The sequence below is a fragment of the Canis lupus genome, chromosome X, assembly GCF_003254725.2.
Source record: "Canis lupus dingo isolate Sandy chromosome X, ASM325472v2, whole genome shotgun sequence".
In the NCBI taxonomy this organism is placed as follows: Eukaryota; Metazoa; Chordata; class Mammalia; order Carnivora; family Canidae; genus Canis; species Canis lupus.
Window position 1 is genome coordinate 48,425,845 of NC_064281.1, and position 21,234 is coordinate 48,447,078.

The 21,234-nt window shown below is 45.7% G+C and overlaps 2 protein-coding genes across 2 annotated transcripts; one reads left to right on the plus strand and one right to left on the minus strand.

The window, feature by feature from the left end:
• The first annotated feature begins 1,592 nt into the window (after nucleotides 1-1,592).
• On the plus strand, nucleotides 1,593-3,311 carry LOC112642510 (Y-box-binding protein 3-like). Its single transcript, XM_035711837.2, has one exon. The coding sequence runs from the start codon at nucleotides 1,778-1,780 to the stop codon at nucleotides 2,855-2,857; it is 1,080 nt and encodes a 359-aa protein (XP_035567730.1). The 5' UTR covers nucleotides 1,593-1,777; the 3' UTR covers nucleotides 2,858-3,311.
• Nucleotides 3,312-8,328: 5,017 nt separating this feature from the next.
• Nucleotides 8,329-11,513, minus strand: LOC112642499 (Y-box-binding protein 3-like). The gene is made up of 2 exons (XM_035712301.1): nucleotides 11,372-11,513; nucleotides 8,329-9,440 (listed from the first exon to the last, which is right to left on the minus strand). The coding sequence occupies exons 1-2, from the start codon at nucleotides 11,511-11,513 to the stop codon at nucleotides 8,329-8,331; spliced, it is 1,254 nt and encodes a 417-aa protein (XP_035568194.1).
• Nucleotides 11,514-21,234: the final 9,721 nt, after the last annotated feature.

The window sequence follows — 21,234 nt, forward strand, 5'->3', positions numbered from 1 at the left end:
TAAAATAAAAAAGAAGACCCCTTCTTCCATTTTGTATTATACCAGCATGGTGAAGAAATGGCTCCTGAGTCTACAGTAGGGTTTGTTTTCTAGTTGGCTGTAGGCAGAAGGTTACTGCATGTGGGGACAGGGGGGTGCTGATTAGTTGATATGAAGGCAATTTTTGCCCCTGGAGAGGGCCAGGTCTGGGAGCCCAGACACAGGGGAGACAGATCATCCATGCAAGAGATGTTTCTTGGGTTCTCTTCTGGGTTGTATGACCTCTCTGAAAGAGGTCCCTGTTCTCTGGCATCGATGAAACAAGTGACAAAACTGTACATGAAGCCCGGTGAGGTATGGTGGAAAGAGACCTGGACTTGGAATGAAATCTATTGGAGATCAGATTTGAGGGTTCATCCGTACTAAACATGTGAACTTAAGCAAGCAACTTGCTATCTCTGGGCCCCAATTCCCTCATCTGTCAAACTGAAGTAAAAAGGTAGACAGGTGTTGACCTGTCCCACTTGCTTACAGAGTGGGTCCTTGCAACGATCAAACACACATGTGAGAGGTTTCTGTAAGCTCTAAAGTGGTAGGGCCAACTTGGCTTTCTATTTTTCTTATTAATAAATGAAAACTGAGTTTTCTCACCAGGAGCCATCTACTATTTTAGCCTGCTCTATCATCACTTCTGAAAGGTTATATTTTAGTAGAGCTAGCTGTACCTTACCACCGTATTAACACTGCAGTTAGGCTGAGTTCTTAGGGCTTTTATATAATTAAATCAGAACCCCAATTTAGGATGATCTTCATCACAGTGAAGATCACAGAGTCATAAACCATCCCGCGGGCGGGGGGGGGGGGGTCGGGGGATGGGGGCGGGGGGAGTCTGGATCTGCAGGTACAACACAAGGCAAATGCGCTCAGTGCTATTTTACTCCACCTGATCATTTGCTTTATGTGGGCAAGAAAACAGAGCTCAACAGTTTTCAGAATATCCCAGCTGACGAAAGGGTTTCCCACTCAGCTTCACTACTTTACAACCCTAACACTAGTTGGGATAAACCTACACTAGTTTAGCGTCCTCTGAATACTATCATTCTAGCCGTGGTAGGCTTCCCGGTCCCTCTGCAGGAAAATAAAACGAAACAAACAAACAACCCACCGTGGGCTTCGTGGATTTGGTCTTAATTTCGTGTGGTTGTCATTTTGTCTCAAGTTACACAAAATGCCTCACCCACGTATAGAGCACACAAGGAGTTGGAAGAGAACCAGGGTTTTGTGAGACTCTTTAGTGAGTTCCCTTAGAAGGCTGGGAATATCTCTAACCAAGGGAGAGATACGGAAAGTGGGTCCTCTCTTCCCTGCCACCCACTCAAACAAGCAAGAGAGTCTTCAAGAAGACCACTTCCTAGAGCTTCAAATGCATCGCCTCTCCATGAGGGACCAAGAGGTGCTGTGACCTGGCGCCTGGAGCACGAGGCAGAGGCAGAGGCAGAGGCAGAGTGCATCTGCCCCGCCCCGCCCCCATCCTCCCCTCCTCAAGCACCCTCTAGTATCCCACTGAGACGTCACCGTGGCAACCACTGTTTGGTCTGTGTCCTGTTGCCCCAGGAGACCTCAAAGGCCTTTCCAACAGTCTCAGAGTGAAGCCAGAGTGTCCTAGGCCCCGACCCACCCACGACCCTTCCAGAGCGAGGCTCTTGCCTCCAGACCGAGCCCCCCCTCTCCCGCCCCCCAATCACCAAAGACCAAATTTCCCTCAGGTTCTCAGAGAAAGGAGAGCAAGGACAGCTTCATGAGTGAGGTGGGAGAGGTCACCCTTAAGGAGGTGACCGCCTCAGTCTCCCCTCAAGCAGCGCAGAAACTCCTGGTTTCCTTGGGAGGCAGAGATCCTCCCCAGGCCCCAGTTGCAGGCAACCTCAGCGGAGATGCCATTCCCAAGAACACCGCGGCAGCAGGCGCCAAGGGAAAGGTGCCCCAAAAGGTCATCGCCAAGAGGGTTCGAGGTTCCGTCAAGTGGTTTAACGTGAAGAACGGGTACGGTTTCATCAGCAGGCATGATACCCAGGAAGATGTGTTCGTACACCAGACGGCCATCACCCGAAACAATCCTCACAAATACCAACGCAGCGTGGGCGATGGCGAAACAGTCGAGTTCGACGTGGTGCAGGGCGAGCGGGGCACCGAGGCGGCTAACGTGACCGGGCCAGCTGGTGCCCCGGTGCAGGGCAGCCGCTACGCAGCCAACCGCCCCCGCTTCCGCAGGGGCTTCTACATCCGCCGCCGCGCACCGACCCCGCGAGGTCCCAGGGGCGCTGAAGAGGACGTGGACGAAGGTGAGTCCAGTGGCGAAGGCTTCACCGAGGCCCAGGGCCAGAGGCGCCGCCTGCCTGGCGGACCACAAGACCAAAGGCTGCGGCGCTTCCCGGCCTTTCGCAAGGCCTCCGCGGTGTTCCGCCGCCCCTCAATCCTCGCTCCCACCAGCGGCCCGCGGCCCGCCCACCTGCCCGGATCCACCCCAGCCTCAAGGTCCGAGGGCGCCCCGCGGCGGGGGCCTGGCCCCAGCTACCTGCTGAGTCGCCCTAGGGGCCGAGGCACGGCTCCTGGTCCAAGACCCTCAGGGGGCATCTCTGCGGAGCTGGAGGCAGAAGACAAGGAAAGCGGGCGTGAGGGCAGCGGTCCGCAGCAGAAGCCTCCGCCGCGCTATGGATCCCGCCGCCCCAACAACCCACGCCGCCGCCCGCAGCAGGCGCCTGGTGCCCAGGGCCAGGACACCGTGGGAGCAGAAGCCAAGATCGGGAAGAGCAAGAGCAGCGGCGCTGAGGAGGAGGACGCCTTGGTCTCGGTTGTCCCCTCTGCCGCCCAGGCCGAGTAGGAAGCAACAGCCTAGCTCTCTCCCCAGGGACTCCCAGGCCTGGGCTGCAGGGGATGTCCCCTTGAGGAGATGATGGCCTTTAATGCAATGCAGTCCAAACATCCACCTTGACTGTTAAATTTGTGCTTTGAGAAAAATAAAAAATACATGCACCTTCCCCAAGGTTTGAGGATAAACTACAAGATCTATCTTTCTAAATTTCCTCTTACCATCTGTATTGGTAATTTCTGTATACACACACACACACACACACACACACACATTCTTTTAAGAGATCTGACCAGGACCACAGCTATTATTCTGTGTCACCAGGGGAATTAAAGTACTTACAAAAATAATTTTCATTTTTAATACAAAAACAGATGATCTGATAGTGAAGATTATTTTACATTGCTGTGTGATATTACTCATCTGGGTGGTCATTTTCTCAATAAATCATTTCATATTGCTTTGATCTGTCGGTGTCTGATTTTTAAAAAATTCGCGTCAGCGCATAATGGTACTGAGATAGTCCTTTCAGTCCTGTTTCAGAACCAGTTTTAGCAAACGTCATGGCTATTGTTCTGTGTACAAGTCATGAATTTAAGACTAATTGTGGACTTATGGAAGGGAGTTGAACTTCTCAAGGGTGTGCTAAAGGATTAGAATATACACAGAGGGAAGAAGTTCCCCCATCCCATCTTCTTCCCCTGTCGTTTGAGCAATAAACCTGGAGGTTGGGCCCAAATACCCACACTTACTGCTTAGGTGTTCTAGGAGACAAAACTCAAAAAGCTGGGCAAAACACCATGACAGGGTTTTGTTTTGTTTTGTTTTTTAAAAAAGGCTCTCTGGAAGCAGAATTTGCCTCTCTTTTTGATGGATTTGATCTAATACCATTCAAATATTGAAAAGAAAATGGGCATGAGGGACTGGAGGGTGTGGGGGAAATGGAAAGATGTTGGTCAAGGTGTAAAATCTTCCAGTTGCAAGATAAATAAGTTCTGGGGGCCTAATGTATGGCATGATGACTATAGTTAACCATAATGTGTTGTATACCTGAAATTTGCTGTGAGAGTGGAGCTTTAATGTCCCCACTATGACAACAGCAAAATGATAATTATGAGAAATGAATGATGTCTTAACCTTATTGTGGTAAACATTTCAGGACGTATGCGTCTATCAAATTATCCCATTGTACATCTTAAACTTACACAATATTAATTGTCAGTTATATCTTAATAAAGCTAGAAAAGGGGACGCCTGGGTGGCTCAGCGGTTTAGCACCTGCCTTTGGCTCAGAGTGTGATCCTGGAGTCCCAGGATTGAGTCCCGCATCGGGCTCCCTGCATGGAGCCAGCTTCTCCCTCTGCCTATGTCTCTGCCTCCTCTCTCTTTCTCTCTCTCTCTCTCTCCCTCTCTCCTCTGTGTGTGTCTCATGAATAAATAAATAAAATCTTTAAAACATTATAATAAGTAAAATAAATAAAGCTAGAAAAATCTGAAGAAAATTTAAAAAGAAAAAGGGCATGGAAGCAGGCACAATTTTTATCGTGCATACCACTGGAGCTGAAGAGAAACATCTAGTCCAGATTTTCCATGTGTGCTTCCTGATGGAGTCCATCCAGGGGGGCTGTACAGTATTCCTAGAAGGTTGAGCAGGTGAGTTTCAGCCCACTTCAGCCCCTTCCCCATCAGATAGTGAAGCTGGGCCTGGGAATGCCATCCCCATCTTGGTTTTCCTTTGAATATATGGTGGGATTGGTGGGTAGGTGAGAGGCAGGGTTGGGAGGGGGGAATGGGCAATTAATACATTTGAAACTAACAGGGAACTTTAGAGCTTCATTGTACAGATAGAGGAAACTGGATTATCAATAGCAAAATAAAAATACTTTTCCTGTTTAAATGTTGAGGCATTTCATACCACATTATAGCCTAGGATAAGGGGTTTGGAGAGGAAGGACTCAGGCATTTAATGTGGCTAAATATTATATCCTCACTCATTTCAAGTAGAAACAGTAGAGATTACTCATTCAGGAAATATTTGAGTGCCCACTTGTGCCAGACACTCTGTCTGTCAGACCCTGGGAGTTACATCATGGTGAGGAAGATGGCCCCTTCTCTCAAGGAGCCCACCGTCTAGTGAAGAGGAAGACAAAACTGGCAGTGACTACACAATTGAGGGATTACTCCAGTGGAATTAGCTAGCACAGGATGTCAGAGGAAATGCAGGTGACTTACTTGCTGGAGGGCTTGCTCCTGGGCTAAAGGAATCACTACTTCAGTACCCTAGTTTAAAATTATATCTAGCACGGGACACCTGGTTGGCTCAGTGGTTGAACATCTGCCTTCCACTCAGATCATGATCCCGGGGTCCTGGGATCAAGTCTCACATCAGGTTCCCCATGGGGAGCCAGCTTCTCCGTCTGCTTATGTCTCTGCCTCTCTCTGTGTCTCTCATGAATAAATGAGTCAAATCTTTAAAAATCAAATCAAATCAAATCAAATCTAGCATGGGGCAACTGGGTGGCTCAGTCAGTTAAGGGTCTGCCTTCTGCTCAAATCATGATCCCAAGGTCCTGGGATCTAGCCCCTCAGGTCAGGTCAGGTCAGGCTCCCTGCTCAGCAGAGAGTCTGCTTCTCCCTCTTCCTCTACACTCCCACCCCCAACCCCTGACTCTAACACCCCCAGTCTCTTACCCCCACCGCCTCCCTGCTCGTCAGCACTCTCTCACACATAAATAAATAAAATTTTAAAAATATACATATATATATATTATATATATATACATATAGTATATATATATATATATATATATGTATATATATAATCACCACAAACGGAGCTCAGATTTGGTAAATTTATGTTAACATACAGCTAGAAGTTATTATTCCAGACTCCCAGTCCAGTGCACTCTTCCCACTATACCAGCTGACTTCTTTGGACATTAGCAGAGTGTACCACAAATCACTAAGCCTAAGAATTTGTACTGAAACACAGCACCAAGAGAGAATGGTCCGGGGAGGGGGACCACGGGAGTGAAGTGAGACTAAACCTGCTATGATTGAGAGATAGCTCAGATCCCTCCTAGATGCCTTGTCATGCCAACCAACAGGCATAGGTATGTCAAGGGGAAATGTTTTCTGTATTTACATGCTGAGTTCACAGGTTGCTCCCTGCTGTGTGAGGTGGCAGTATCAGGAGACAGTGCATTGGTCAATTGGAATTTTATTATCTCTTTGGGGAAATAGAGGTTGTAAAACACCAGCCAAAGGAATCTGGAGTTTTCCCTGCTCACATCTGTTCCTGACAAGGACCTGACTGGTGGAGAGGTGGATGGGTTGAAGGGTACTCATGTGAATGATGCCTTCCTCAAACTCACTCTTCACAATACTCAGACTGCCCCCACACAATATAAAAACAAAAATAAAATAACAGAACTTTCAAACCAGTCCTAACAGCATGAGAGCAGATAGTTCCCAATGCCAAAGAGAAAATGAAATTCCAATTGGCATCTGTGATTGTGTGCCTTCTCCCATAATGAGGATCTGTTAAGTATTTCAAAGCATCTAGAAAGTGGCATTTTCTTGACACTTCCATTGATAATGGAAGATGATGGATTACTGTTGGTGTTTCTGGTTCAGACTCATGACTCATGACACATATTTTTCACACACACGCATGCACGCCCACACATTCATGCATCCTACTGGTCCTGTTTCTCTTCAGAACCCTGACTCATGCAGATTTTGGCACCAGAACTGTTTCTAGAGAATAGAATCTTAAGGATGAGTTTTCTGAATTGGTTGTGGGGTTCTGACGTTGGTTCTCTCTAATACTAATAACTCTATTTGCAATAGTAAAGAGGACGGGGATAGTCCATTGTCTGATGTGGCAATAGAGATACACAAAATATCACTATTGGATACTCCTAATAAAATACTCCTAAGAGGCAAGGATCTGGCAGGCATGTATATGATACCTTAAAATATTTTTGTGAAACTAAAGAATATAATGAGATTTGTTGGTTGTTTCCAATGTCACTGGACATTCAATTCAAGAAGATGAGATTCTTCAGCTTCTAAGAAAAATATGTGTCATGAGTCATGAGTCTGAGAGAGGAGGCAGAGACATAGGCAGAGGGAGAAGCTGGCTCCATGCAGGGAGCCCGATGCGGGACTCAATCCTGGGACTCCAGGATCACACTCTGAGCCAAAGGCAGGTGCTAAACCGCTGAGCCACCCAGGCGTCCCCTTTTCTAGCTTTATTAAGATATAACTGACAATTAATATTGTGTAAGTTTAAGATGTACAATGGGATAATTTGATAGACGCATACGTCCTGAAATGTTTACCACAATAAGGTTAAGACATCATTCATTTCTCATAATTATCATTTTGCTGTTGTCATAGTGGGGACATTAAAGCTCCACTCTCACAGCAAATTTCAGGTATACAACACATTATGGTTAACTATAGTCATCATGCCATACATTAGGCCCCCAGAACTTATTTATCTTGCAACTGGAAGATTTTACACCTTGACCAACATCTTTCCATTTCCCCCACACCCTCCAGTCCCTCATGCCCATTTTCTTTTCAATATTTGAATGGTATTAGATCAAATCCATCAAAAAAGAGAGGCAAATTCTGCTTCCAGAGAGCCTTTTTTAAAAAACAAAACAAAACAAAACCCTGTCATGGTGTTTTGCCCAGCTTTTTGAGTTTTGTCTCCTAGAACACCTAAGCAGTAAGTGTGGGTATTTGGGCCCAACCTCCAGGTTTATTGCTCAAACGACAGGGGAAGAAGATGGGATGGGGGAACTTCTTCCCTCTGTGTATATTCTAATCCTTTAGCACACCCTTGAGAAGTTCAACTCCCTTCCATAAGTCCACAATTAGTCTTAAATTCATGACTTGTACACAGAACAATAGCCATGACGTTTGCTAAAACTGGTTCTGAAACAGGACTGAAAGGACTATCTCAGTACCATTATGCGCTGACGCGAATTTTTTAAAAATCAGACACCGACAGATCAAAGCAATATGAAATGATTTATTGAGAAAATGACCACCCAGATGAGTAATATCACACAGCAATGTAAAATAATCTTCACTATCAGATCATCTGTTTTTGTATTAAAAATGAAAATTATTTTTGTAAGTACTTTAATTCCCCTGGTGACACAGAATAATAGCTGTGGTCCTGGTCAGATCTCTTAAAAGAATGTGTGTGTGTGTGTGTGTGTGTGTGTGTGTATACAGAAATTACCAATACAGATGGTAAGAGGAAATTTAGAAAGATAGATCTTGTAGTTTATCCTCAAACCTTGGGGAAGGTGCATGTATTTTTTATTTTTCTCAAAGCACAAATTTAACAGTCAAGGTGGATGTTTGGACTGCATTGCATTAAAGGCCATCATCTCCTCAAGGGGACATCCCCTGCAGCCCAGGCCTGGGAGTCCCTGGGGAGAGAGCTAGGCTGTTGCTTCCTACTCGGCCTGGGCGGCAGAGGGGACAACCGAGACCAAGGCGTCCTCCTCCTCAGCGCCGCTGCTCTTGCTCTTCCCGATCTTGGCTTCTGCTCCCACGGTGTCCTGGCCCTGGGCACCAGGCGCCTGCTGCGGGCGGCGGCGTGGGTTGTTGGGGCGGCGGGATCCATAGCGCGGCGGAGGCTTCTGCTGCGGACCGCTGCCCTCACGCCCGCTTTCCTTGTCTTCTGCCTCCAGCTCCGCAGAGATGCCCCCTGAGGGTCTTGGACCAGGAGCCGTGCCTCGGCCCCTAGGGCGACTCAGCAGGTAGCTGGGGCCAGGCCCCCGCCGCGGGGCGCCCTCGGACCTTGAGGCTGGGGTGGATCCGGGCAGGTGGGCGGGCCGCGGGCCGCTGGTGGGAGCGAGGATTGAGGGGCGGCGGAACACCGCGGAGGCCTTGCGAAAGGCCGGGAAGCGCCGCAGCCTTTGGTCTTGTGGTCCGCCAGGCAGGCGGCGCCTCTGGCCCTGGGCCTCGGTGAAGCCTTCGCCACTGGACTCACCTTCGTCCACGTCCTCTTCAGCGCCCCTGGGACCTCGCGGGGTCGGTGCGCGGCGGCGGATGTAGAAGCCCCTGCGGAAGCGGGGGCGGTTGGCTGCGTAGCGGCTGCCCTGCACCGGGGCACCAGCTGGCCCGGTCACGTTAGCCGCCTCGGTGCCCCGCTCGCCCTGCACCACGTCGAACTCGACTGTTTCGCCATCGCCCACGCTGCGTTGGTATTTGTGAGGATTGTTTCGGGTGATGGCCGTCTGGTGTACGAACACATCTTCCTGGGTATCATGCCTGCTGATGAAACCGTACCCGTTCTTCACGTTAAACCACTTGACGGAACCTCGAACCCTCTTGGCGATGACCTTTTGGGGCACCTTTCCCTTGGCGCCTGCTGCCGCGGTGTTCTTGGGAATGGCATCTCCGCTGAGGTTGCCTGCAACTGGGGCCTGGGGAGGATCTCTGCCTCCCAAGGAAACCAGGAGTTTCTGCGCTGCTTGAGGGGAGACTGAGGCGGTCACCTCCTTAAGGGTGACCTCTCCCACCTCACTCATGAAGCTGTCCTTGCTCTCCTTTCTCTGAGAACCTGAGGGAAATTTGGTCTTTGGTGATTGGGGGGCGGGAGAGGGGGGGCTCGGTCTGGAGGCAAGAGCCTCGCTCTGGAAGGGTCGTGGGTGGGTCGGGGCCTAGGACACTCTGGCTTCACTCTGAGACTGTTGGAAAGGCCTTTGAGGTCTCCTGGGGCAACAGGACACAGACCAAACAGTGGTTGCCACGGTGACGTCTCAGTGGGATACTAGAGGGTGCTTGAGGAGGGGAGGATGGGGGCGGGGCGGGGCAGATGCACTCTGCCTCTGCCTCTGCCTCTGCCTCGTGCTCCAGGCGCCAGGTCACAGCACCTCTTGGTCCCTCATGGAGAGGCGATGCATTTGAAGCTCTAGGAAGTGGTCTTCTTGAAGACTCTCTTGCTTGTTTGAGTGGGTGGCAGGGAAGAGAGGACCCACTTTCCGTATCTCTCCCTTGGTTAGAGATATTCCCAGCCTTCTAAGGGAACTCACTAAAGAGTCTCACAAAACCCTGGTTCTCTTCCAACTCCTTGTGTGCTCTATACGTGGGTGAGGCATTTTGTGTAACTTGAGACAAAATGACAACCACACGAAATTAAGACCAAATCCACGAAGCCCACGGTGGGTTGTTTGTTTGTTTCGTTTTATTTTCCTGCAGAGGGACCGGGAAGCCTACCACGGCTAGAATGATAGTATTCAGAGGACGCTAAACTAGTGTAGGTTTATCCCAACTAGTGTTAGGGTTGTAAAGTAGTGAAGCTGAGTGGGAAACCCTTTCGTCAGCTGGGATATTCTGAAAACTGTTGAGCTCTGTTTTCTTGCCCACATAAAGCAAATGATCAGGTGGAGTAAAATAGCACTGAGCGCATTTGCCTTGTGTTGTACCTGCAGATCCAGACTCCCCCCGCCCCCATCCCCCGACCCCCCCCCCCCCGCCCGCGGGATGGTTTATGACTCTGTGATCTTCACTGTGATGAAGATCATCCTAAATTGGGGTTCTGATTTAATTATATAAAAGCCCTAAGAACTCAGCCTAACTGCAGTGTTAATACGGTGGTAAGGTACAGCTAGCTCTACTAAAATATAACCTTTCAGAAGTGATGATAGAGCAGGCTAAAATAGTAGATGGCTCCTGGTGAGAAAACTCAGTTTTCATTTATTAATAAGAAAAATAGAAAGCCAAGTTGGCCTACCACTTTAGAGCTTACAGAAACCTCTCACATGTGTGTTTGATCGTTGCAAGGACCCACTCTGTAAGCAAGTGGGACAGGTCAACACCTGTCTACCTTTTTACTTCAGTTTGACAGATGAGGGAATTGGGGCCCAGAGATAGCAAGTTGCTTGCTTAAGTTCACATGTTTAGTACGGATGAACCCTCAAATCTGATCTCCAATAGATTTCATTCCAAGTCCAGGTCTCTTTCCACCATACCTCACCGGGCTTCATGTACAGTTTTGTCACTTGTTTCATCGATGCCAGAGAACAGGGACCTCTTTCAGAGAGGTCATACAACCCAGAAGAGAACCCAAGAAACATCTCTTGCATGGATGATCTGTCTCCCCTGTGTCTGGGCTCCCAGACCTGGCCCTCTCCAGGGGCAAAAATTGCCTTCATATCAACTAATCAGCACCCCCCTGTCCCCACATGCAGTAACCTTCTGCCTACAGCCAACTAGAAAACAAACCCTACTGTAGACTCAGGAGCCATTTCTTCACCATGCTGGTATAATACAAAATGGAAGAAGGGGTCTTCTTTTTTATTTTACTATTAAAAAAAACAAACACTTTTTTCAGGCATCATCTCTTGTGGTTTTTACAATGAGCATGAGAGAGCAGCAGGCTACTGTCAGTAGCTTCACATGACCATGAGTAAATCAGGGCACCAGGGCACAAAGCATCTAACTGACCTAACTAGGGCCACCCATGTAGTAAGGGCGGAACCAGAACAATACCTCTGGTTCTTAGTCCACTGTGTACTCCACAGCCCCATGAGGCCAGTTCTATGATACTGTCAACAATTCTTTCTTTCATGTCCTGGGAGCTCTTCTTGATGCTTCCCCTATTTGCCATGCTCATTCCTGTCTCTGTGCCCATGCTCACTTTTTTCTCATTCTCCTAGAAATACCTTCTCTCCTCTCCTCTGTCTGTATAAATCCTATCTGCCTTCCGAGTCTCAGTTTTGCAATCCCTTCCGGCTCCCTTTCCAAAGGTACCAGTCGACCTCAATCTCCCTCTTCTTGGAAACCTAGTTGCACTTACAACCCAATGGTTAATGGCTACTCTACTTCTTCCCAAACGTGTAAGGCTTTCTGTCTCACTATTACTCCCAACTAGATTCTAAGCTCACCAAAGTTCACTAAAGAGTGAACACTTTAGAGTCACCTGAGTGGCTCAGTCACTTGAGCGTCTGGCACATGATTTCGGCTCAGGTCATGATCTCAGGGTCCTGAGATCCAGCTCCACGTTGGGCTCTGCACTCAGCAGGGAGTCTGCTTGGGATTCTTGCTCTCCTTCTCACTCTGCCCCTCTCCCTGCCCCTCCCTTTGCGCTCTCTCTCTCTCTCTCTCTCTCTCAAATAAATGCATAAATCTTAAAAAAAAAAAAAGAGGGAACCCATAAACCCTCTCGGTTTCCTCTCTAAGTACGATGGTGCTTGGAACAGTGCTGGCTGTATAAAGGGCCACCACAAATGTGTGGTTGTGATGAAATATATGCCTTCCCCTCAAGTGGCTACATCCTTGAATTCCTTACAGTCAGTAGCACAGCACCAGACACAAAGATGCCAATGAGATTCACTGAGTTGGACTGAATATGCCCTCTTGAATCTCCTGTTGTTGTTTGCATGATAATCAGGAAAGTGCTTTGGAGCCATCACGGAGCTCTACGAAACTTTCCTGGTCCCTGTGTATTTTATGCAAGGAGAAAGGCTTTGTGAATAACAAATTAAGATCATATGAATTACAAATTCAACTCTAAGGTCAATTTGCTGAGACCATTGCAGTATTTTCATTGAAATCATGAGGTTCTGTCTATTTATTCTGCACTTCGCTCCAACCATCCTGTGAAGCATATCATTTATTCCTATTATTAAAAAGCTGTCAGTGAGGGACACCTGGGTGGCTCAGCGGTTAAGCTTCTGCCTTTGGCTCAGGGCTTGATCCTGGAGCCGCGGGATGCAGTCCCACATCATGCTCCTTGTATGGAACCTGCTTCTTCTGCCTATGTCTCTGTCTCTGTCTCTGTCTCTCTCTCACTCTCCCCCCAACCCCGTCTCTCAAGAATAAATAAATAAAATGTTTCAAAAAAAAAAAAGCTGTCAATGAAATGGAAGTTAATTCAGCGTTAAATTATCATTTAAAAGGTGTACTTTTCATTCCACTTATCATTTTTTTTTAAGATTGATACATTTATTTCAGAGGGGGAGCACGAACGTATGTCAGGTGGATTGGAGAGGGAGAGAGAGAATCTGAGACTCCCCGCTGAGTGCAAAGCCCTATGCAGGGCTCAGTCTCATGACCCTGAGATCCTGACCTGAGCCAAAATCAAGAGTCAGATGCTCAACCAACTGAGCCAACTCAGGAGCCCCTAAAAGGATTATCATTTAAAAATAAAATCCTTGTCTGCTGTTTCAGTCACAAAATGGTCCCGAATCCAAGACAGCAAAGTCCATCCAGGCCCATTATAAAGGGTTATCTACTGTGAGGAGTAAACAAGCTGGCGGCCTAAGGAAGGGAGGGTAATGCTCCAGCCCCACCCTCTTACCGATGCACTGGCGATTCCTGTTCAAAAGTTAAACGGCTAAATGGAAAAGAGAACCCTACCCATCTTACTCCTTCCAGAACCGTACCATTAGTTCCAGTGTCTCCCGAGTGCCGTTAACTGTCCAAGGCAGCATAAAACTAATATAATACATGCAGAAATAACAAAAGATAATCTAGAGTATGGCACTGAGAATGTCCACCCTTGCCCCACACCCTGCAAATGATACATCATAGAAACCAAGGTGTCTCCAGAGATACCATGGGTGTCAATCAATAAGTGGTTGAAAATATGGGCAGTGTTGCAGTTTTCAGTGCACTCTCAGCGGAGGTTTTGGGAATTAAAATTGTTAGAAAGAGCCAGGAATCTTAAGTCAGAAGATCTGGGTTTGACTCCTGGAATGGCCAAATGTTGGCTGTTTAGTCTTGAGCAAGTCACCTCACTTCTCTGAGATGTAGTCTTCTGGCATGTGAAGAGGCAATATAAATGCTCTCCCTAGCCAGTTCATAGGGTGTAGTGGCAATTACATAGAATACTTTATGTGAAAAAAAAAATATGTGTAAGCCAAAAGCTATGAACATTTTGCCGTGAAATACTCTATGTTTTACAAAGAGAGGAAGAGAGAGTGAAAGAAGCACAGAAACAGTAAAGCATAATGGTTAATTTTATGTGTCAATGTGACTGTGCCACAGTGCCTAGATATGTGGTCAAATATTATTATGGGGGCGCCTGGATGGCTCAGTTGGTTAAGCGTCTGACTTTTGGTTTCAGCTCAGGTCATGATCTCAGGGTTGTAAGATCAAGCCCCCATGGAGTCGGGCTCCATGCTGGATGTGGGGCCTGCTTAAGATTATCCCTCTCTTTCTGCCCCTCCCCCTCCCAATGTCAGCCTGTCTGTCTGTCCCTCTCTCCCCCCCCCCTTTATTCTCTTAAAAAAACACATTATTGTCGATGATTCTGTTAGAGTGTTTTTGGATGAGAATAAATTTTAAGTCTGTGAACTTTCAGTGTAGCACATTGCCCTCTATACTGTGACTGGGCCTCATCCAAGCAAGTGAAGCCCTGAACATATCAAAAGGTTGACCTCTCTGGAGCAAGAGGGAATTCTGCAGCAGATGGCCTTTGGACCTGAGCTGCAAAGTTGGCTCTTCTGTGGGTCTCTAGTTTCTAGTCTGCCGGACAATCCTCTAGATTTTGGACTTGCCAGCCTCCATAACTGCATGAGTCAGTTCCTTGAAATAAATTTCTCTCTGTCTCTGTCTCTCTGTCTCTCTCTCTCTCTCTCTCTCTCTGTCATTCTGTCTGTCTCTATGCCCGTGCGAGCACACACACTCCCCCCCCACACACACACACGCACACGCACACACGCCCACACATTCATGCATCCTACTGGTCCTGTTTCTCTTCAGAACCCTGACTCATGCAGATTTTGGCACCAGAACTGTTTCTAGAGAATAGAATCTTAAGGATGAGTTTTCTGAATTGGTTGTGGGGTTCTGCCGTTGGCTCTCTAATTTGATTATATTTAGACACTAATAACTATTTGCAATAGTAAAGAGCACGCTGATAGTCCATGGTCTGATGTGGCAATAGAGATACACAAAATATCACTATTGGATACTCCTAATAAAATACTCCTAAGAGGCAAGGATCTGGAAGGCATTTATACGATACCTTAAAACATTTTTGTGAAACTAAAGAATATAATGAGATTTGTTGGTTGTTCCTAATGTCACTAGACAAGGTGGGAAAAGAAAAAGGATGAGCTCAGAGATTCGAATTCCTTGCTCAAGGACTTCATAAATGACCTGAAAATTTCTATGCCTGCCCTGAAAGTGATACCTTATCTCCTTTAGCCACAGGGTTGAGATTGCTGAAAACAAAACCCAAAATCTTGTCCTATGAGAATCTCATCCTTTGGCTGAATTACAATGGATCTTGAATTCCTAAACTCAACGTATATCTATCATTAAAGTAAAGGCATTGATTGGTAAGGAATGGGATCCTAAAGATGGGACGGTAACATGACGGGTGTGTGTGTGTGGGGGGGGGGGGGCTGATGAAACTAGGAACACTCCTGAAGTCGCAGGAGTCATCTTTACTAGTAGAAGAAGCCTCTCCAACCCCAGTCTGAGGAGAGATTAACCCTGCATTGCCTGAGGAAAGTCTAATGGAACGCATAAAGCCTGAGGAAGTTTACTTGAAAGACACTCCTGATGCTCCTCAGGACCTACCCCCTACCACCTCTCTCTGCTTCTAGACCTATAACAAGACTCAAGTCCCAGCAGGCCCCTAAAGGTGAGGTAAAACGTGTAACCCATGAGAAGGTGTGCTACATGTTTCTAATTTATACAGATGTGTGTGGTAATGGATATTAAGGGTTTGGGATAATGGTGTAAGGAACATAAAGTTGAATCGGGGTGAATTTAATGACATGGGTCCACTAAGCAGAGATGCTTCATTTAATGTTGCATCATAAGGAGTTAGAAAGGGCTCTGAGACTTTGGTTGGTTAACACATGACCCAAAATATGGTCCACAGTAAGTGAACTGGAAATGAAGACCTCCCCTTGGCTTACCGCAGAAGAAAGGATTCAAAGTCTTAGGGAGATTTGAATGTTGGTGTAGATTTGTCATTTAAGATCTACTCACCCACCCTGGGAGGGTCTGCAGGGCATGCCCTTCACCACAACTGTGAGAAATACATTCTTGAGGGGAGCCCCAGCATCCTTGAAGAGCTCCATCCTTGAAGAAAGAGCACACCTTCTTGTGGGTTGCACTTTATACTTCACTTTTAGGGGCCTGCTGGGACATCACTCTTCTCTGTAGACCAGAACTTACAGTGTGAATTGCTGCTACTGAATTGGGGAACTGAAAGGCAATGGGAGTAATTGTATTCCTGGGTGGCAGGGGCTAAGTGGCATCACTCAACCTCCAAAGGTAAGGTAGACATGATTACCATAATGGACAGCAGAGTCAAAGCAGGAATCAGAATAGTTTGGCTCCCACAGACCTATGGCATTGGCCAGTTGATCATGATGCTCCTAGAAGAAAAACATATAGGAAGCCTGCTAAATACTTACTTGATCGGTATAACCAGAAAAATCCTGGGTCAAATGAACAAAAGTCCAACTTGGAAATCAAAATAGTCACATCTCCTCAATTAATTCCTGATGTGAGCCAGTTTATAGACACAGAACCTCTTGAATGTAGGGGAGACCAAGTCCCCTTGAAGAAGGCCTTTTGAAGACTCAGTGGCAACACCAGCTAGGTGACAATACCTTGCAGGGTTGGGGCAAGGCTCTCCAGAAGGCTGTATATGCTCTGAGTCACCATCCAATATATGGTGCCATTTCTTCCGTAGCCAGGGTTCACAGGCCCAAGAATCAAGGGGTGTAAATGGGAGGGGGACCACGCATTGTCATGCCTAGTGACCCACTTGCACAAAGTTGGCTTCCTGTCCCCATGATCTTATGCTCCACTGGCCTGGATAGAGGTCTTAGTTCCAAAGGGAGGAACATTTCCACCAGGAGACACAATAATGATTCCATTTGATTGGAAATTAAGGCTGCCACCCAGCCACTTTGGGCTCCTCATGCCTCTCAATCAACAGGCAAAGAAGGGAATTACTGTGTTGACTGAAGTTATTGATCCTGACCACCAAGTGGAAATTGGACTGCCACTCCACAATAGGGGCATGTCTAGAATATAAGAGATCCCTTAAGGCATCCCTTAGTAATAACATGCCCTGTAATTAAACTCAGTGGAAAACTATAACAACCAAATTCAAGGAAGGACTACTAATGGCCCAGACCCTGCAGGAATGAAGGCCTGGGACACCCTGCCAGATAAAGAACCATGGCCAACTGAGGTGCTTGCTGAGGGCAAAGGAAATTTGGAATGAGTAGTAAAAGAAGGTAGTTACAAAGTTCAGCTATGGCCACGTGACCAGTTACAGAAAGAAAAACTTTAACTGTTATGAGTATTTCTTCCTTGTTTTGTTAGAAACATGTTCCTGTATTTGTATCTGTCAGTCTAATAACTTTTTCTTTATTTTTAAATTTTTTTTATTGGAGTTCAATTTGCCAACATATAGCATAACACCCAGTGCTCATCCCGCCAAGTGCCCCCCTCATTGCCCATCACCCAGTCACCCCAATCCCCCACCCACCTCCCCTTCCACTACCCCTTGTTCATTTTCCAGAGTTAGGTGTCTCTCATGTTTTGTCACCCTCACTGATATTTTCTCTCCTTTCCCTTTATTCCCTTTCACTAATTTTATATTCCCCAAATGAATGAGACCATATAATGTTTGTCCTTTTCCAATTGACTTATTTCACTCAGCATAATACCCTCTTCCCTCTGTCATCCCCTTATCTAGTAACATAAGATATATTGAATGGATACATAATTTAAGCATTGTCAAATCTGTGTCATAGAGAGAGTAAACTCAATTAAAGTCACTCAAGGACTTGCATCCTCTTGTGGTGAAAGGGTGTTTGTACATGATAATTGTATCATGATACAATGATAATTGTATCATGATAGGTAGAAGTATGACCTTGTTATTGTCCTTATGTGAAGATTAAGTACAGTTTAAGGGGATGCATATGGGTAACAAGATGACTAGGGGTGGATTTGTGATGATTAATTTTATGTGCCAACTTGGCTGGGCTTTTGGCCCCATATATGTGGTCAAACTTTGTTTTGGATATTTCTAAGAGGGTATTTTGGGTGAGATTTAATGTTTAAATAGGTGAACTTTGAGTAAATCAGATTGTCCCCCTTAATACATGTGGGCATCATGTAATTAGCTGAAGGCCTGAACAGACCTCCCCCTGATCAAGAGGAATTCTGCAGTATCATCTCTACCCTGGTCTCCAGCCTAACAGGCCACCCTACAGATTTTAGACTTGCCAGCCTTCTGTTTTAATATGTACATGGGATTAATTTTAATCAGGTATGGTAAAATGACAGAAAGGGAGACAACTGCCTTTGAAAGAGGAGTTTATTACTCATAGTTCCTCAGAGGATGGAAGGTATGGGACACCATGCAGGGCCACATGAGGTCACTCTCAGGGAGAAGCAGAGAGGAATGTGGACAAAGTTACCTTCATCACTATGGTAGCCGGAAGTAGCTAGGTGGAGATGTTCTGTGTTGGGCAGGAAGCAAAACACAAATGTTGAGGCTTGTGGATGGATGGTTTGTAGTAAGATTTCCACACCTCTACAAAAACACTGAGATGGTGGAGATGAAAACAACCTTGGGTCATTAGCATGATCCCATGACCCTAAGATGTCAAAACACCTATATCAGAATATCAAAAATAGTTACTATGCCTCCATAATCACGTGAGCCAATTCTGTAAAATCAATCAATGAATCAATCAATCTCTCTCTCTCCCTATCATATTTCTTTTTTTCTGTTTGCCTATCTATCTCTATTTCTATCTCTCTTGTCTGTCTCTATTTACCTACTATTGGTTCTCTTCCTCTGGAAAACCATGACAAACAGAAGGAAGGAAGGAAGGAAGGAAGGAAGGAAGGAAGGAAGGAAGGAAGGAAGGAAGGAAGGAAGGGAGGGAGGAAGGAAGGAAAGAGAGAAGGAGAGAAGTAGGGAAGGGAGGAAGGAAGGAAGGAAGAGAGGGAGGGAGGAGGAAGGACGGAAAGAAGGGATGGGGACAGAGTTTTAAGTAAACAGAAAGACACATCTGGAGAAATGTGATCTCAGCATCAATCAATCACCTATGTATAGTAGGCACAAATTACTTTATTTCACTTTATGGACTCTATATACATGTTAGCTATTCAATTCTATCATTTACTTGGTGAGGATGATAAAAGGATGGTCTATACAATTAACCCACTATTTTTCCAAATTCTAAAATGTTGAAATAAGGGTCATGCAAGCTCGATCTGTTTGCTTTATGGTGGGGAGGAAATAAGCCTCCAAGGAACTTTTGAAGCACACATCAAAGTTTTTTTTTTTTTTTTTTTTATTTTTGTTTATTTATGATAGTCATACAGAGAGAGAGAGAGAGGCAGAGACACAGGCAGAGGGAGAAGCAGGCTCCATGCACCGGGAGCCCGACGTGGGATTCGATCCCGGGTCCCCAGGATCGCGCCCTGGGCCAAAGGCAGGCGCCAAACCGCTGCGCCACCCAGGGATCCCCACATCAAAGTTTAAATGTATTTATGCAGCAGTGGTATGCTAGAGCCAGCTCAAAACAGCTGGTGACAGTCAATCATTAAAATTATAGGAAATTTTGCGAGCCAGTTGGCAAGCATACCATTTACTAATCTCAAATTATACAGACTTATGGTTAAATAAATTAAAACCAAAGAGAGTAAACACTCAAAACTCGTCTTTTCCTAATTATTTTACTACATTTTACTACTAATCTGTGCTCTTGAGGCTATTTTCATCTATGATATCTATATGGTGAAAAAACTATAAGTGGTGTTCTACTGCACATCTCTTCCAAAATTCTGCATTCAGTGACATCATGTTTGTAGTCTGACATCAGACATGATGGGAGAAATTAGATCAGAAAAATTGGTTGAGTGTGTGCTACAAACTTGTGTCCCTCTCACAGAGCTGGCTGTTAAATGTTAACAGCTTGCCATGTATATACGTAGGTAGGTAGGTACATAGATGTTTATGCACGTAGGCATGTTTTTATTTGTGAGGGGGCAGAGGGTTTAACTGAAGCCACAGAAGGAGAGCTAGCTCAAGAGATGAAATAAAGGAAGTAATGAAAAGAGCACTCCTGCGGAAGTAAGAAGGCTTAAGTCTTAGCTGTCTGGCCTGAGGCAACTCCCTTCTATTCTTAATATAAACTGAAGGCTTCACAGTTGATGATCATAATCATAGTATTTCATCCATCTCTAAAACTCTATGAATCCCTGATATACAAAATAGCTCTAGTTACAGTTGTTTATATGATATATATAAATAGGTATGTATTATTCTAGTGTTTACATGCATTTTCTTAAGTGTCTCACACATATGGAAGGGTGTATAAAACTTATTTTTTCTAATTTGTACATTAATATGGCAGAATACATGATCACTGCCATTGTTAAGGACTAGAATCTTGCCAGTAACTTGGAGGCACTCTGTGTAATCCTATTATTGTCTTTTCCTTCCACTCACCCCTCTCCAAAGGGATAACCACTAATGTAACATTTCAATGCGATGACTTTCCCGGTCCTGCTCCTTTGTAATACCTGCCTCCTCCCTCTTCTCACTTTTTCCAGTCCCCCCAGGCAGCCACTGATCTGCTTTGTGTCAATATATATTAGTATTTTCTGGAATTTTAATTAACTTTAATCATAATGTATTTACTCATTTCTTTCTGGCTTCTTGCACTCAGCATGTTGAGATCCATTGATGTTGTAGTGTGTATCAATAGTTCATTCCCTTTTATTGTTAGGAGTATTCCATTATATGGAAATATCATTGTTTTTTGTTTTATCAATTCGTGTGCTGATGGACATTAGGAATGTTTCATTATTTGGCTTTTCCAAGAAAAAAAAAAAAGCTGCTCTGAACATTCATATACAAGTCTCTGTTTGTCCTTCTTCTTGGGAAATTTCTTAGGACTAGAATGACCAGATCATATGGTAAGTGTGTGCTGTAATATTTTAAGAAACTGCCTGCTGTGGTCCGAAAGTTGTGCCCCTCCCCCCCAACCAATATTCACATGTTGAAATCCTAATGTCTGATATGATGGCATTAGAACGGGGGCCTTAGGTCATGATGGCAGAGCCTTCAAAAACGGTTATTAATGCCCTTGTAAAAGAGGCTCCAGAGAACTAACTCACCTCTTCCACCAAGTGAGAACACAGTGAGAAGGCATCTGGTATGAACTAGGAAGAAGGCCCTTGACAAAAGGAAACCATCCTGGCTCCTTGATGATGGACTTTCCAGCCTCCAGAACTGTAATGACTGCATTTCTGTTGTTTATAAGCCACTTAGTCTGTGGTATTTTGTTATAGCAGCCTAAGTGAGCTAAAACCCACCAAGCACTTTTCCAATGTAGTTGTAACATTTT